The sequence below is a fragment of the Erpetoichthys calabaricus genome, chromosome 1 (genome assembly GCF_900747795.2).
Source record: "Erpetoichthys calabaricus chromosome 1, fErpCal1.3, whole genome shotgun sequence".
In the NCBI taxonomy this organism is placed as follows: Eukaryota; Metazoa; Chordata; class Cladistia; order Polypteriformes; family Polypteridae; genus Erpetoichthys; species Erpetoichthys calabaricus.
The window spans coordinates 316829548-316848143 of record NC_041394.2 but is presented as its reverse complement, the minus strand read 5'-3'; the positions used below and the strand labels follow the sequence as shown (position 1 = coordinate 316848143).

The following is an 18596-nucleotide window of genomic DNA, read 5'->3' as shown; positions in this document are numbered from 1 at the left end:
TAAAGGTCACTAATTAGGAAAAAGTTTAGAATGAAAATCTGCATTCACTGGGGCACCCCAGGACAGGAGTTGACGACCCCTGGTATAGAGTGTGGCCGCAGAAGGCTGTCAAAGCCATGCTGGTTAAGCGTGCTTCAATTACAAATAGATCACTGACAGTGTCACCAGAACTGTCTCTCTCTATATAAAAGGAAATCCTGGAATGGAAAGCAAATGCAAGGCTACAATACGTGATAATCTCGAAAGACATTTAAAAGACCCGCGAGACTAAGGAGACTTGCCACGGTGCGTCTCACGGGGACCGTAAACATGAGACTTGGTGCCAAGAGATTGTCCCAGGGCCGTAGCAAAAAGGACAGCGGCTGTACAGGTTTTAAAGAGATCGAAGGGCAGCGCGACAGCAGCTATAACACCCCCCCCCCCCCCCCTCCAAACGCGAGCAGCGTTATACATCCTGCAAGAAAGAATTCAAACACGCCCGGGGCCAGTAATAAAAGACAGGTATTGCTTTTACAACGTCACACGAGACCAGGCAGTGAGCCATCATTTAAAACAAGTCAACAGACCTCTAAGCTAGCAGTTGTTGGATTGCTTTTGGCAGGTAAGCATCATGTGCTCTGAGCTCTTAAAACAACGACATGTGACAGGCAGAAGAGGCAGCTAGCAAGCAGCAAAAAGACAGCAAATGATCCAAAGGCATATCCTTAGCGTACGTTCAGCCGCAACACCCTTCACAACACGAGCAGTATTATACGTCTGGGAAGAAAGAGATGTAACCAGGCACGTGGCCGAAAATAAAGAACAAGTATTGTTTTTACAAAAGTTTTTAAAGTAAAAGTGAAAATAATGCATATGTAACAATTCACAAGAAAATAATCTCTTTAAATTCTAGATTGCCTGCCTAAGGTAAAGTCATCCCTGATGAATGGGGACGTGGGAATGAGGGGTCCTTTCATCGGATTAGCGCTATTTCAGATGTGGAATGGCAAAATGGGGGAGGCAGCTTGATGAATGAGGTCTCCAGGACTTAAAACAAATCCAAATCATATTATGTGATATCATCTAATGTGAAATTCTACTCCGTACTTCTAGAATTTTTATTTTTATATTGTATTGAGGATTTATTCTGTTCTATGTATTGTACTGTACGGCTCAGAATTAAAAGACAATGAGTAAAATGACAAAGTAGAACTTGATAAAGACGTTTGCAAATGTTGACGCTAAACACATGCTGAGCAGGTTACAGACTATGAAACCAGTGAAATTAGAAAGGCTCAAAAAAAAAAAAAAACAAAAAACGGCACTATACACATGTGGAGAAAGTTAAAGGATATGAAAGTAGGAAAATTAGAAAATTTTTAGATTAGAAAAAAAGAAAGTAAAGATTGCAGTAGCGCAAACAAACTAACTGCCTCATTTAACTATGCACCAGTCTAACTTTGGTTTTGCACAATAATTACTACACTATTGCACCTTAACACTTAATTCTACTTTATTCACATAATTTTACTTATTTATTATGTTCTACTATACTGTTATCTTTCAATCTATGACTTTTTGTTAATCTAACTGATATTCTTCTAACTTTGCACAGTTTTTGATAAGCAGTTCTGGATGCATTTCACTGCTTGTTGTCCTGTATAACTATACATGTGACAAATAAAGAATCTTAAGAATTTCAAAAACGGAGTTTACCGCACATGCATTTATTGGTTACGTTGTTAGTGTATATATATTTATCTGTCTGCTTATTTAAAAAGCTAAATTTACCCCAGGAGTCAAAAATGTTCTGTCTAGCCCTTGTACAAAAACCTAGACATAAAGCTGGGGTATCACCTTGGTAACCCCATGTACTTTTGGAACTGTGAGAGGAAAATAGCACGACTTTACAGACAGGAGTCCAATGCAGAACTCTACTTACTTTTTACTTTGTTAAAAAAAAATTATTAACTGCTGATGATATAGATCATTTTGTCTGTGCTGAAATTCCAAACAGAGAAACCTGTCCTGGCCTCATTAAAAAGATTCAGCATATTGGGACTTGCAAGATTACAAATATTGTTTTTACAGAAGTTCTGAAATAAAAGTGAAACTAATGAAATAGCAACAATTCAAAGAAAAAAAAATCTTAAAAGTGTGTATCCGGAAAACCACGGGCACGGGGGTTGGCGAGCGAAGTGAGCAGGGGGCAAAGCCCCCAAAGTATTATATATATATATATTATATATATATATATATATTATATATTATATATATATATATATATATATATAACCACATTATTGCTACAACATAATTAACTGGATCAAATGCAGTAACAACTTTTAAAGAGGCACTAATAGTAACTATAATGATATCATGATTGTAGATCAGCATCTTCAGAACTTTAAGGGGCATTTAAAAAAATATTTTTAGAAATTAATCAGATTACGTACAGATAAACAATGTAGTCCAAAGACATGCAGGTTAGGTGCATTGGCGATTCTAAATTGTCCCTAGTGTGTGCTTGGTGTGTGTGTGTGTGTGCGCACGCCCTGCCTGGGGTTTGTTTCCTGCCTTGTGCCCTGTGTTGGCTGCGATTTGCTCCAGCAGACCCCCGTGACCCTGTAGTTAGGATATAGTGGGTTGGATAATGGATGGATGGATGGATAAACAATGTAAAACTAGGAACATATCATGACCATGTTCACTCTTGCTAAATGCAGATGTATTAAATACTGTACGATTATCCTTCCTGCTCTCAGGGAACAAGATGTTCAAAAGACAAAAACTGAGCAGCAATGGAATTCAAGGGTCAATAGCACTGCTGCTTGTGTAAATGTGGCCATGTCGATGAACCTGTAGATTTTTTAGGAGAACACTGTCTGGACAGAGGAGTCTAATCTGATCTGTTTGACCACAACAAAAGACACCATGTCTGACACAAAACAGATAAAAATGTGCTGTAAGAAAGGATTATTAAATTAGACATGATTAGACATGATACTTTATTAATCCTCAAGGGGAAATTAAAATTTATATGCAGAAATATATTTTTTCCCATAGAATTGCTTTTTAATATTATTATACTTTTGATTTTTTTATATATATGTCATTTTTGTGGCTTTTTTCATTGCCTCTTTTGTAATTCGTTGTATGTCTTAAGATTGTTTAATTTGATTAAAGTGCACATAACTTTTTTCATCATATCATTGGTTTTTGATATTTTATGCTAATGTATTTTCATTCTGAAAATTAAAACATACACTTTTTGTTTTTTCCCCTTCTTTTATAAAGCATCACTTTCATTTTTTTCTATGTTATATTAAAAACAGCTGGTTCTGCTTATTGCTTCCTTTTATTTAATTTTTGTTATACATCGTTGCCAAATGTCTGTCTAATATTAATCTAGTTTTTAATTTTAAACTACTGCATTCTGTCAGTAAGGAGTTTTGAATTTATCCTCATGCAAATTTTATAAAGCCTTTAATGCATTAACATAAAAGAACACCCACACACACACATGCACACAAATACGGCAAATAATATTGCTTACTCCAGGTGGTCTACTTTTAAAGTACCCATTCCATAAATGTGTATTTAATTTGTAGAGGATGATCACCAAATGTTTATAAGGAAAGCTCTACATATCCACAACAGAAAAGGACCACATGCCTTAAATCATACAATATGGGGTGCTATTGTAACAGTTGTGATGGACGTGCTGTGTATGTTCCGGGGGAGCAGCCATGGACAGCTCAATACGGGGCACTTGGTGGCAGCCTCCCTGGCCGACGCTGATTCCCCAACCTCCCGCAGGGCTCCATGGGAGATGGAGTCCTCCACAGCTTGGTTGGGGCCCAGGGTGGCCGCTAGGGGGGGCTGTCTCCTTACAACAGCCCGGCTGGACGATTCTACAGCCCCACCCGGAAGTACAATTAGGACCAGGTGGTCAAGCACCTGGAACACTTCCGGGTGGGTTATAAAAAGGGCCAGCCACCACTCGAGAGCGAGAGTCGGGAGGAGGAGGACTGAGCCTGAGGAGGAGTGGTGGTGGTAAAGGAAGAGAAGAGTGTTGTGGATTTATTGTGAGTATTTTGGGAATGTGTTGAGCCTGTGGGACACGGGGAAGGCGTGCCCCACGGCTGAAGAAAAATAAAAGTCCATTGATTTATTACGTGCCTCTGTGTTCTTCTGTGCTGGGTCAGGCGCTTATATAGTGCCTTTGTTACACAGTCAACATGAAAACACAAACTTCCTAATGCTACATCTTGTAATCTTCTGATTGATACTGCAATAACAATAAATTATCAGATTGCAAATTTTCAAAAAAGTTAACTGTTAGAATAATTTATTCACATGTAAACTCCTTTCACATAAGAATTAACATATAAACAGTAATTAATATTTTTAAGCAATTCCATTTACCTTTATGTTTTGAGAACATACTCCAGTAACAAGTCCAATAACTCCATCATCAGTAACCTTAAAGGAAAGAAAATATAACTGATTTTACACTGGCACAGGTAACCTAAAGCGTTTTTAAAAGCTGTGTAAAAAACTTAAAATAACACAAAGTTAAATTGCATGTTCCTCTTTTTGCATATACATGCATGCCCATCTCTGCTAAAAGCAAAGCATCAGGTAAAGGATTGGGAATACCTGTTTTTCTTATTTATGGAATTCTACTTCATGTATATCCAGCGTATGGCAGAAAGCTGTACAGGATGATCCTTCTAACATATCCAAAGATAATAAAGAAACAAACTGATCTCAAATACTTATGTTGGCATTAATACTTTTGCTGACCACAGTTCAGTTCATCTTTTTTCTACAATGCTGATTTACAATCTTAAAGCACTGTACACATTTATAGATATAGCAGTTATTTAATGTAGAAACAAAAAAATTACAGCATATCATGAAATACAATACAGAGCACCATTCAATTTAACTGATCTATTTAAGCTAATTCTGGGTTGAGGGGAATTTTCCATATTTGCATAGAAATTTTTCACATATATTAACAACTACATATACTCTGTTTAAAAAGTAGAAATGTGTACCTAAAAGTTCCCATCAGTATTAATAAATAAAATGGGGCTGGGGGGACTTCAGTTTTCTCCAGGTCCATGGAAAAGTAATTCTTTGTCACCTTTAGTCACTAAGAAAAATCTCATCTACTCAAAACTAACCCACACCTCCATGACTTCATCAATAACTCATTTACAAAATAAATCAATTTTTAATAAAACAAACAATGATACTATAAGATCCTGTAAAACCAGGCTCTCTCATGCAGCAAAACTCTATTTGGATCGTTAATAGGATTGCGACCAAAAGGACACCTGGTTTGTCCTGAAGGACTTTGCAACCCAACACACAGCCACAAACAGAGCAGTGTATAAGTCAGCTGAAGGTTTGAGAGAGTCAAAGTCTATCAAAAGTTGCGCTAGGACACAAAGTCAGAGTTCCATCAGTTTCTAGAATCCCAGGTTAACAATGGCTAAAACTTTTAAAATACACTAAACCACATTCTGGTTAATTTTTCTGCTGATACTCAGGAAGAAATCTCTTTTTAGAGAGGGAAACAGAACACCCCCTTTGGTCAAGAATCACTGCAAGCCTGATCTGTGGCAAAAACTGCACTTTTCAATTTCCCTACTTTAGATATGTTAGGTGATAATTGGCTTACAAATAGGGGCCCATCTGAAGTCTTCAAGTACTCCAAACCCTAGTTTACCACTGAAATGCCTAAATCAGTCTCAGAAAAGAGCCTCACAAAAGTGATATTTACCTGGCAAATAAATACCTGCCTATTTTAAACAATTGACTTCAGTTTTGCCTCCACCTGTTTCAGTACAAATTACATTTACATTCATCCTATATCTGATCCAACATCCCCCCAAAAAAATGATATGATACAGTGTCCAAAAATAATAAAACTGTCAGCTTAGCTCTCACACACCGATTCACTGAGCGAACCACAAATTTACTTAAGCTGCCTGTGCTTAAACTGTAGAAACGTGGGAGCAACCTTGCAGCGGTGTTTACTCTGGAAAAGTGCCCTGCAAGAAAACTAATTCAGTTAGCCCATAGTAACACAATGAGCTAATGAGTAGGAATTGGCCACCTACTGCCCTCAGAAAAAAATTTCTAAAGTGCCTAAATAAAACGCTAGTTGATCTTTGATGTGAAAAGAACTTCACAGTGCTTTTTAAAGCCAGGCCTATTCTGTATTTTTCATTGTATGAGATTACATTCAAAATCGTTTTAAGTATCAATTTGAATAAAAAGCTCTTTGAAAGTTTTATGAGAGGGTGTTCTCTCAGCCCTTTCACAACAGGCTAGCATGCTTCCTGAAATGTTCTGAACAGGGCTTGGAACATTTAAGAAATATTACAATCAAAATCAAACAGATTCCAAATGCAGCTGAATATTAATTTTGAGCCAAGGAAAATATTTATATACTGTATAAGTCTACATGGTTATTATTGTCACATGTACTGAAAAGATATTCTGAATCTAGTAAGAGAACCTCTCAAAATGTGTACATTCTAATAATGTAATTTTGTCACAAGTTGCACAGTTTCCTTTGAATACGTGATGTAAGTAGTAAGGTCCTTTTAATTAATATAAAATGACTTTTACACAGTAATATGTAAAAATATAGCTCTTGTTATTAAGCATATTGAAAAGGTGGCTTTAAAGCTAAAGATGCTTTTGCATGCAAAGGCCTGGTCTACTTTTTCACTTGCTTGCTCAATCATTAATATGATGTAGTGAAGTTCTAGACAATGAGAACTGTGAAAAAACAAGCAGGCTGTTGTTTTAGAAATGCAGCTGCTTAAGATTTCAACCTTGAGAGATAAGCAATATCCATTCCTGACCTAAATTGTGTAATTGTTCAATGAATACATTTCAATGCAATTATGGAAGCACCAGCATAGGCTATGAAGTAATGATGGCTAGTTTCTTTTACCATCTTTAATTAGCAACACTTGTGAAAATTAAAGGTCAAATGAGGTCTCAAATTTAAAAATAAAAACTAAGTAAATTTATTTAAAAGCATTAGGCTGTAAGTTCATTATGCAATGTCATTACTTTAGTAATTAGAGATAATTATGTTTGCATCTGCTGTGCAGGCTCAATTTAATTTCAGCACTGTAAATTTGCAATTCCTGTTTTTTCAGTAGAGGACAATGTGTTTTTTTTCCTTACACTTGTAATTACCCCCAATTTTTTTTTTTGGGGGGTATTTTTTTGCCATTGTGTGTGGTCAAAGATAAACCAAAACAAATCGGTGATTAATGTGTCATAATCATCTGTGAGCCAATTTGGTCAGTTTATATATAGTACATATTAAAATTACATTTTAACAAATTAAATCACTAATTAGGTAAAGACATATTAATTGAAATGAGACCGAGAAAAATACTTATTTACAGTTTTGGTAAAAAAAAATGTATTGTAAAGGTTAATGAAGGTTTATGGAGAGTAGTATTCTTATTCACTGCTGTGTCCAGGAAAATGTATCCAGCTCTACTGAAGAAGGATATGCAATTGTCAAAGTCCTCACTCAAGCATCATAAGGCGACTGTATTGTCCTATGGTCTTCCTTCACCTTCCATCTTCCTGCTTGTATATGAGAGTGGAACATATTTAAAAGCAAGCTATATACTGTATTCCCTGTTTAGTACCATATTTCCTTAATTTTATATCTCAAGTGAGGTTACTCAGCTGGGATATACTAGTTTTAGCATTGCTGAAATTCTTAAAAGTACAAATTCCCTGGGAGTGTGTGCACTGTTCTGGATACACTATGAAAACATGACTGTCAAATCATGTCAATGAACTTAATATAGAGTTTCCGGTTAGCTGGCTGTTAGGGTTAATCCAATGCTAAAAGACTATGTTTTCAGTTGTCATTTGTTTTGCATTGTTGAGTGCTAGCTTCTTTATAAATGCTTCAAGTTTGTTTGGCACCATGCTTTTTTCATATGAGGACGTTTGTCTGTGCATAGAAATACTGCTAGAACTAGTCCTGATATTCCTGAAACTTTTAAGTATGGAAAACTGGACTATTGCATTTCACAGAATATTTCTTGTCCCCAATAAGGTGCATCAGCCAAACCAATGCCTGATTCAGATAACATCCTTGCCCTTCTCGCTTTTTACTTTGCTGTAAAATTATAGCTGGGAGACATAACAGAATTCTAATGCATGAAAACCTACTTAAAGCTCTACTTCTGAAGCTTCTGTATACTGAATCACAGGCATGTCAGATTTCCTTGTTTAGTCTCCAGGGCCCCAATGTTGAAAAAGTTTAATCAGGATCTAAATGTTCCTGATTTGAAAATCCCATGTTTTGCTATCCAGTATCAGGTAATCCTTCATACTCTTTTGCCAGTTTTTGAAGTAGCATTGGATTGGATCACCCTGATCCAGATACTCACGTTTTAAGATTATCAAATCCGGCTTACCAATATTTTAAATGGGACCAAATGTCACAATGTAGGCTACTGGCTGCGTAACAAACAACAAGCAGAATAGCCAGTGTGGGGTCACTTTAAGTGTTTTTATTTGAAGAGACAGAGAACAGTGTGATAAAACAACACAAACATCACCGTCTTTTTTCAATTTCTTTAAAACAATCAGACCCCTCATTTGACATGCAACAAATAAATAAAAACAAACCCAATATATATTACTCACAAATACATTGTGGATAGTTTGAACATGTGTTTTAAACCATAAAAAAACCTAAATGTGAAAAATTAAACAAAATAATGAACTTTCAGAATTCTTGTCATTTATGGAGAGATTCACTTTTTGTTGCTTTTAGATATGTGGATCTCAAGTCTGGCTTTGGTTTGCTATCGTTGGGTAATAGGGAATTGTTCCTCTTTTGGTATCTTGTTTAAGAAGTGAGTTATAGGCACATCATCTTTGTTGGGCAAAGAACACTTCAATCTTCTTTTCTGAGCTCCTATGCCAATAACTACTAGCTTTACCAGTGAGGATACAATGTCTTCCTCAATAATGGGCTGAGATCCAGAATAAACATATCCTCTGCATTAGGAGGAACTGGCTTGCTTTACTGTACAATCATGGGCTCATCATCCCCTAAAACACTTTAAATCCCATACAGAGCTTGTGAGATTACACCTGCAGTAATGTCAACCACTTTTGTGTAATCTTTTTTTCCTAAAGGTTGTGGCCACCCCCATGGTGTACCAGCACCTAAAGAGTTGTGGCCACCCCCCTGGTGTGCCAGTACCCCAAACCCGAATTAAGATAGACGTGGACAAAAGTTAAGCACAACACATACCTTTTATTGCAAGGGGGAAGTTGGATAATGGACAGATGGATGGAAATGCTTGTCTTTCATTCCCCTCACAGAAAGCACAGTTCAAAGCACAATAAGCAGCACAATACAAGCACTTTTCTTTTCTTCTTTCTCTCACTCCACCTCCACTCCTCCAATGGCAAGCTTTGTCCCTCTTCCTCCAGACTCTGGCAGGTCCTTTTACTTTAGTTGCCCCGGGAAATGCTCCCGATCTTCCGCACATGTGGTCTGTCTGTACTTTCAGGTGAGGCAGAAACCCCATGATACAGGGACTTCCCAATTCTACAGCTCCCTCTGGAGGTCCCCACGGGACCCAACAGGGCTATCCCTTGGGATTGCAATACCTGGCATGCAATGCGGGCACCCATTTGGGAAACTGAGTCTGGGCTCACTGCCATCTAGTGTCCTGGGGGAGATAAAGCCCTGTGTAAGCTGTCTCACCCTGCCCTTCCCTCTTAAGAATGTCCCGGCTAGATAAGTATACCGGCCATCCTTCACAAGGGCTTATTGTCTGTTTGCGTAATTCTTGCTTCAGCATGGTCCTTCGTTTCCCTGGCCTTCAGATTCTTCCATCTAAATTTCACTTGCACCAACAGTGCATGGGTTTCTTTCGTCCTCTTTGGTGTAGTGAACAATGTAGTGAGCTTAATGGACTTGGCCATGATCGATTTAATTGAACACAAGGCAAAGTACAGCAGTTAATTGATGTTTAATACAGAGAGCTCCAAATCAACTGAATGGGTGGCATGATATTAGGAGACAGTGCCAATCCACTCCTACAATGGCTGATGACCCCTTTTCTTACAGCAAACAAACCTCAGCAGGCATGCTTCAGGTTCAACACTGTTGCTGCAAAACAAGATATGGAGATTTGAAGAGGTGCTTTGCATGCCTTAACTACTTGCAAGTGGAATTACAGGGAGTGGGCAAAATAATCATTGTCTGTATTGTCCTGACATCTCTACCAGGCGTAATGTCCCTCACTGTGATGACGTTTATGATGTACCTGAGCCTGTTGAAACCCCAGACCAACCTCTGGTGTTCTCTAAGAATGAGGGACTAACTGGACATGCAATAAGGGATGTAACTGTTAGTAACTATTTTTGACTGGTTCATCTCTGATAATTGTGTCATGGTAATTAATATATAGTGATGTATGAAAGTTAAAATTAAATATATTATTTTTGTTTTACTGTGGTGGGTTGGCGCCCTGCCCGAGATTGGTTCCTGCCTTGTGCCCTGTGTTGGCTGGGCTTTGGCTCCAGCAGACCCCCGTGACCCTGTGTTTGGATTCAGCGGGTTGGAAAATGGATGGATGGATTTTTGTTTTATTTTGACAACTGGGGGGATTATTTTATGGGGATAAAATCCTTTTTTTTTTTTTTAAACTTTACTGCACTGAAAGGCTTAATAGGTAGGCTAATGTCTACTTTATCACAGTGACGCTTAAACAAATCAAGTGCAAAACATAACTACATGTATATATATTACATGATACTATTACATGAAATATTGCATTATATGATTTAACCCCCCCCCCCCCCCCCCCCGAATTCACTGTTCTGCTAGAATCTGGGTAATCCTAGTTGTTTGGATCAAAGAAATCCTAATCCTACAGAAAAGTTTTACACAACATATACTGAAGGTTTGATCTAGATCAAAACCAAAACTGGATTACATGATCTAATCCAGAATTCTTTTTTCTTTTGCACAATCTGTGTTCAAGAATTGATCTAATCCAATATCTGAAATCGAATCAGATTATTTCTGAACATCAGGGCCCAGGATCTAAAAATTGTATTGTTACCAAACGTTATAGTACTGCATTCTCAACTCCTACAAATATTACAAAAACAACTTGATTCTATAAAATTGATTCTTCTTGCCCAAAAGGCTCACGTGTCTTTTAATATGATAGGAATGTCATTTCTACATCACTGGCAACTGGCTCCACATTAAGATGTTGTTCAACTGAATCACTTCTAGATTTTTTGAAAGGAGCATGGAGACACAGCCAAAATAATAAACTGAATCATACTTACCCTTGTAGATGAAAAGTCAATGCTATGCAAAAAACGACAGTTCTGCCCCAAAGCTAAAAGAGAGGCATCTGTGATGGCCAAACAGCCACTCAAAGTTACTATCTGTAGATGTCTGCAATTGTGAGCCAAAGCTAGGATTCCTTCATCTGATACTTTACAACACCTCCATAAAGAAATCACACAGAGAAAAGGACATGCTAGGGCAATTGCTTTAATTCCTGCAAAGGAATGTATAAATAGAGAATCAGAAAGAAAATGTATGATGATATGTTTGTAAACAAAACCATTTAAGAAAATAAAGAAAATAAAAACCACATTGTCTTTATTTTTTAAAATTTGTAAACTTATTCCTAACATATACAAAAATAATAGAGATGTGAGGCAAGAAGAATAAACCATTCTATACAGCCAGCATTTAGGCAGGGATCCAAAATCTGACTCTGGAAAAGTGAGGTAAAAGTCCTATACACTTTGCCACTCTATTAGTTGCACCTTTGTATGAAGCTATTTACAGTGATAGGTAGAAATGACAATAGAGGGAAAAAAAGTAAAAAATTACCTTCTGAAGATATAGTGAAACAATTTTCTTTCCTCGAATTCAGGTGTATTTCTTTAAGAAACTTGCAGTTGCTAAGTTGCTTAAGAGCACTGTCGGATAACTTGCAGTTCTGAAGATGCAATTCCTGAATCCCAGAGTGTAAAACCTACAGAAAGATACCGTAAATGGTGTATACACTGAAACATGTTTTATGCTATTACATTGCAAACAGTGGTTACCAGCATGCTTTTCAGCATTACTTAACTATTAAAGAGTAATGAAATAAGACAGAACTTGGATCAAAATATATGATTGTTTGAGCTACATTATGAAAAAACAATAGATGAATTCATGTTGTAAAAAGACATATTAAAAAGTAAAGAGAAAATAACTGGACTATGGTTGCCACCAGTCTAGCCTACCAACACTGGGTGCAAAACTGGGGCACCAGTCCATTTCAGTGCATGTCCTCACTCACAAACATTCCAACAGAGACATTTTAGATTCTGCACATTTTAAGGATATGTATGTACGCTTTAATACTCTCAGCACAAACAAACTCCAATATAAAAGTGCCCAAGCACAGATCTGAACCCAAAACACTGGACTTGTCAGCATTCTGTAATCTGCTTTTCCTTTAATAGATTCTACATACAATTACAATGACATATATTCTCAGGACCCAGAGTGATATAAATTTTTTTTTAACATTTTATTGAACTTTTACATTTTGTCTACTTTTCCTAAGCTTTTTATATGCCTAAAAATCTAAAATCTAAAAATATTTAATAGACTTGTAATGATTTGATTAATTTGGAATTATTGATGGAATTCAATATTAAAATGTATTTTTTTTATTTTATAGTAGTGTACCACATTTTCAGTTTTTTATTATATCTATTACTTACTGTAAAGTAAGTGTGTCATAAAATTAAAACTAACCATAGGTGCCAATGACACCAACTTTCTTAGCTACTTATATAGATCTTGTGGTTATTAGAAAATCCTGTAGAGTTTCCCTTGTTCATAAAGCATATTATAGTGGTACTAACTAAACAAAATGGAAACAAAACACTTTTACTCACATGCTAACTTTTTAAGCCATGGATAACTTTATACTTTGAGTGCATAAATCACTATACTTAAAAAAAAATTAAACTGAAGGACAATACTGTTAAACAAGTGACTGACTTAAGAGGTTTATTGGGAACTTCTGTAACCAGATATCCGTGTTATCTTTTCCAAGTTGTAAATAACTCACCTATAAATCTAGAAGTCTAACCTTCCTCTATCAGAATAAATTACTTAGAAGTCTATTTATCCTTATGAGCTTTGATCTTGCCTGCTAACCAGAGAGTAGAATGGTACTTGTGCTCCAGTGCCAGCAAAGTAAGCAACACAATAAATAACTGGAATATAGCAATAAATACCATGTGGCTATCTCTCTACAAGAGTCTGATAAACAGAAAATTGGGGATTTCAACCATATCACATATTTAGAACAAGCAAAACCTGATGGTTCAAGATTGTACTGTAAGGAAGCCAATTTGGCAACAAGAAGGATGAAGAAAAGCCAATTATGGATGTGACTGATCAAAAGGGGGTGATGTGACATATAATGGGGAAGATGAGGAAAAGTAGACTGCGTTAGTTTGGTCAAGTGGAACTAATAAAACTTAAAATAAAACTTGCCTGACAAGGGGCCTAAGCTGCCCTGACAGCTTACACATTGCAATCTCTCCAGTTAGCAACTAAAAGGTGTCATTTTGCTTCTGGTCTCATTGCATCCATAATGGTTAACATGGTATATCACCCTACTACTATTATCACTTTATACAAATTGCTGCCTGCCTAGAAACAGATCCATTCCAAGGGCAGATGGCTCAGTTTATGTTATAAACACTTTGATAATAAAAGTACTCTATCACTACCAAAACATTTCAGTGTACATTTTTACTAGTAATATTTAACTATAGTCTTAATGTTTATGAGAGGGAATGGGTAATGTGTAAGAAAAAATACAAAGTTCACACTGTCTTCTCAAAGCAAAGAATGGAAGTATTCTGTACATTTGAACGCTATTCTCTTTGTCATGACAAATACTTTTTTTTTTTTACCTGACTTATATTTTTGTCATTGATGGTCCCTTTTGTGCTCATTATTTTTATCAGCTTGTCCTTGACATTAGCTGGTAGTGTCTTTATATCAAAATGGTACTTGGACATTAAACTTTCCATATAACACAGGCATCTGCAACAAATAAACAAAATAGCATATTACTTAATTAGCCCAATATGCATTAACATACAGAAAGTCTAAAAACACATATGTCTATCTGTTTTTCTTATTTGCCCATCCACATTTCCTGTTAAGGATTAAAGAAGATTGTTTAGTAAGTATGACATTCCTCCATGTGTCCTCTATTTTGCTTCTCCAGAAAACATGAATTACACTATATTTTTGCAGGAAAGACTGGCACATTTTTGCTTTACTCTAACATTCAAGTTTTCTACTTAAACTGCAAGGCCCTTTCTTTTAATAAACTTTAGTTAAAGTATAAGTTCCCCTTACTGGGCCTCTTGCTGGACTGCATTGTTTGGTTCTCATCTAATAAAGACTGTTCAAACACAAGCAAATGACATCCTGAGATGTCTTGGTGCGATAGTATTTTCTACATGTGGTCAGTGAACACAGAGGCATAGCTGAACCACTGGCAACACTGAGCAACCAAAAGGTTTGCGTTGTGTATACCCAAGAAACCAATGGCAGAATATCCACTCCTTTCTTATAAACTACTGCAAGCACAGAATTTTTTTTTTTTTAATTAAGTCTCTAAAATGACGGCCAGGGTAGACAGAAACACAAAAAAACTCCAGTTAAGCAAAAAGGCCACCCAGTCCTCACTTGGCGTTCTGCCTAACATAAATGTTTTTAAGTAGAGTCTTGCGACTGACTAACAGTATATAGTTAACAAAGATCTCATTGGTTCTTTTGAGTTTTCTCTCACATATGAAAGGTGTACACAATAGGGTTGATTGCTGACACTAAAGTGGCCTGTGTTGAGTAAGCATTTGCCCTGTAGACTGGTACCCCATCTAGAGATGCGTCTTGTACTGGCTCCTGGCTCTTCCTTACCTGTACTGCAATAAATAAGTGGGTAAGAAGACAGCAGTACCAAATACAAATACAGTAATCCCTCCTCTATCGCGGGGGTTGCGTTCCAGACCCCCCCGCGAAAGGTGAAAATCCGCGAAGTAGAAACCATATGTTTATATGGTTATTTTTATATTGTCATGCTTGGGTCACAGATTTGCACAGAAACACAGGAGGTTGTAGAGAGACAGGAACTTTATTCAAACACTGCAAACAAACATTTGTCTCTTTTTCAAAAGTTTAAACTGTGCTCCATGACAAGACAGAGATGACAGTTCCATCTCACAATTAAAAGAATGCAAACATATCTTCCTCTTCAAAGGAGTGTGTGTCAGGAGCAGATAATGTCAAAGAGATAGAGAGAAAAAAGCAAACAATCAGAAATCAATAGGGTTGTTTGGCTTTTAAGTATGCGAAGCACCGCCGGACAACGCAGCTGCTAGGAAGGGAGCAACGTAAAGGTAGCCTTTCAGCATTTTTTTAGAGGAGCGTCCATATCGTCTAGTGGTGTGAACAGCCCCCCCTGCTCACACCCCCTCTGTCAGGAGCACAGAATGTCAGAGAGAGAGAGACAGAGAAAAACAAACAATTAAAAATCAATACGTGCCGTTCGAGCTTTTAAGTATGCGAAGCATCATGCAGGAAGCATATCGCTTGACAAAACAGCCACATTTAAGCCCAGCAAGGAAGAGAGCAATGTGAAGGTAATCTTTCAGTGTTTTTTGAGGAGTGGCCGTATCTTCTAGGGGTGCAAACAGCCCCTGTGCTCACAATATATTTGAGGAGTTTTATTTAATACGTAATACATGCTCTGATTGGGTGGCTTCTCAGCCATCTGCCAATAGCGTCCCTTGTATGAAATCAACTGGGCAAACCAACTGAGGAAGCATGTACCAGAAATGAAAAGACCCATCGTCTGCAGAAATCCGCGAACCTGCAAAAAATCCGCGATATATATTTAAATATGCTTACATATAAAATCCGCGATACAGTGAAGCCGTGAACGTCGAAGCGCGATATAGCGAGGGATTACTGTATAGTGACAACCTCAAATATACAAAGCAAATAAAATTGTAGAGAAATGCATTCCTCAAAAACTGGCCTATCCATTTATTCATTGTGTAAACCTTACTAACACGACATTGTATACCCACCTTCAGTTCATTGTAACTCTACAGTCATATGAATGTAAGACACTATTTGCTTATTATTTGAAACTACACATTAAGCCTGTTACAATAACGGGCGCTAGAACAGTAGTGCATAAACATTATTAGGAACAGTCTATATTAAATGGCAAGGGACCTTGACCTCATTCTGTTTCTTGTCTGAAGAAGATATTTAGCAAAAATTTTCTATTTTTTTTACCTCATGAAAGTTTTACGTAAAATGCCTGTAATTTTCTCTGATAGTAATACTGGCTTTGATGTCCGTAATATGCGTTTAATTTTCTGTTACAACAGTGGGCAATCAGCAGATTCTCCTCAGCAACAGATGTAATGTGTGGCTGATTATTGTATGTGTGGCGTCTCCCCAGCAACGGATTTTATGTGCACTAAAATAAATCTACTTTTAAAAGTCATTGTATTGTAATATCATGAAAATTCGTATATTTAGGAAAACCCCTTCAATGACTGACACTTTACACTTTACCGGGCCAAGCTTCTTAATCACAAATCTGACATCCTCAGAGTGAACACTTGCACAACAACAAACACTAATCCCACCTCTTTGGGGAAGCTGGTCTCCGTGTCTCAGTACCGATTGGATTTTTCGTCTTTTATGTTTTAGGTCTTACCTCATTTACTGAAATCAGATTGGATCAGCCGCGCGATATATATATATTTTATAGGTCCCGCCCTCTCTGTCTTGTGTGACGCGTCAGGCGGCCTTTGAAGCATCTGCTTTGAAGCATCGCACCGTGCCCCATGCATGCGCACTTCACCAGAAGACACACACACACGGACACTGGATACACACAGGGGTTTTATTAAAGAGGATTATTTTTTGCATTAATTCAATAAGATTGGTATGCTTAACATTTAAAGATGCTTCCCTGAGCATGACGGTCTTTTGAAAGCAAGGTATAATTAATTAGCCTTTAGTGGTTATTCACTAACCAGGCACTTTATTAGGTACACGTAGTCAACAGTTTGTTAAAACAAATACCAAATAACTCAAATCACATGGCAGCAACTCAATGCATTTAGGCATGTAGACATTCTCAACAGAGCGTCACGGTGGCGCAGTGGTAGCACTGCTGCCTCACAGTAAGGAGACCTGGGTTCGCTTCCTGGGTCCTCCCTGCTTGGAGTTTGCATGTTCTCCCCGTGTCTGTGTGGGTTTCCTCCGGGTGCTCCGGTTTCCCCCAACAGTCCAAAGACATGCAGGTTAGGTGCATTAGCAATCCTAAATTGTCCCTAGTGTGTGTGCCTTGCGGTGGGCTGGCGCCCTGCCCAAGGATTTGTTCCTGCCTTGCGCCCTGTGCTGGCTGGGATTGGCTCCAGCAGACCCCCATGACCTTGTGTTAGGATATAGTGGGTTGGATAATGACTGACTGACATTCTCAAGATGACCTGCTTAAGTTCAAACAGCGCATCAGAATGGGGAAGAAAGGTGATTTAAGTGACTCTGAACGTGGCATGGTAACTGGTGCAAGACGGGCTGGTCTAAGTATTTAAGAAACTTAATGTACTGGGATTTTCACACACAACCATCTCTAGGGTTTACAAAGAATGGTCTGAAAAAGGAAAAAATATCAAGTGAGTGGCAGTTCTCTAGGTGAAAATGCCTTGCTGATGCCAGAGGTCAGATGAAAATGGCCAGACTAATTTAAGCTGATAGAAAGGCAACAGTAACTCAAAAAAACACTTGTTACAGTCAAGGTATACAGAAGCGCATCTTTGAACACACAACATGTCGAAATTTGAAGTAGATGGGCTACAGCAGCAGGAGACCACACCGGGTGCTACTCTTGATAGCTAAGAACAAGCAACTGAGGGTACAATTTGCACAGTTCACCAAAATTGGACAATAGAAGGTTTGAAAAACACTGGTCTGATAAGTCTCAATTTCTGTTGGGACATTTGGATGGTAGGGTCAGAATTTGGTATCAACAACATGAATGTATGGATCCATCCTGTCTTGTATCAATACTTCATGCTGGTGGTGGTAGTGTAATGGTGTGGGTGACATTTTCTTGGCACCCTTTGGGCCCCTTAGTACCAATTAAGCATCATTTAAATGCCAAAGCCTACCTGAGTGTTGTTGATGACCATGTCCATCCCTTTATGTCCGCAGTGTACCCATCTTCTGATGGCTACTTCCAGCAGAATAACATGCCACGTCACAAAGCTCAAATCACCATCTCGATCTGGTTTCTTGAAATGACAATGAGTTTCACTGTCCTCAAATGGCCACCACAGTCACCAGATCTCAATCCAATAGAGCACCTTTGGAACATCTTGGAACAGGAGATTTGCATCATGGATGTGCACCCGACAAATATGCAGCAACTATATGATGCTATCATGTC

General features: G+C 37.7%; 1 protein-coding gene across 3 annotated transcripts in view; it reads right to left on the bottom strand.

Moving 5' to 3' along the window:
- The window catches only part of amn1 (antagonist of mitotic exit network 1 homolog (S. cerevisiae)), a 60943-nt gene that overhangs the window by 26326 nt on the left and 16021 nt on the right, over positions 1 to 18596 (bottom strand). For 2 of the 3 annotated variants that reach the window (XM_028817786.2, XM_051929161.1), the window contains exons 2-5: positions 14026 to 14158; positions 11930 to 12074; positions 11371 to 11588; positions 4408 to 4464 (exon numbers count right to left, since the gene is read on the bottom strand). In XM_028817786.2, the coding sequence (XP_028673619.1) occupies positions 4408 to 4464; positions 11371 to 11588; positions 11930 to 12074; positions 14026 to 14158 (553 nt within the window). Of the gene's footprint in view, positions 1 to 4407; positions 4465 to 11370; positions 11589 to 11929; positions 12075 to 14025; positions 14159 to 18318; positions 18338 to 18596 lie in introns of those variants that run through there. The other variant, XM_051929164.1, reaches the window with a different exon arrangement.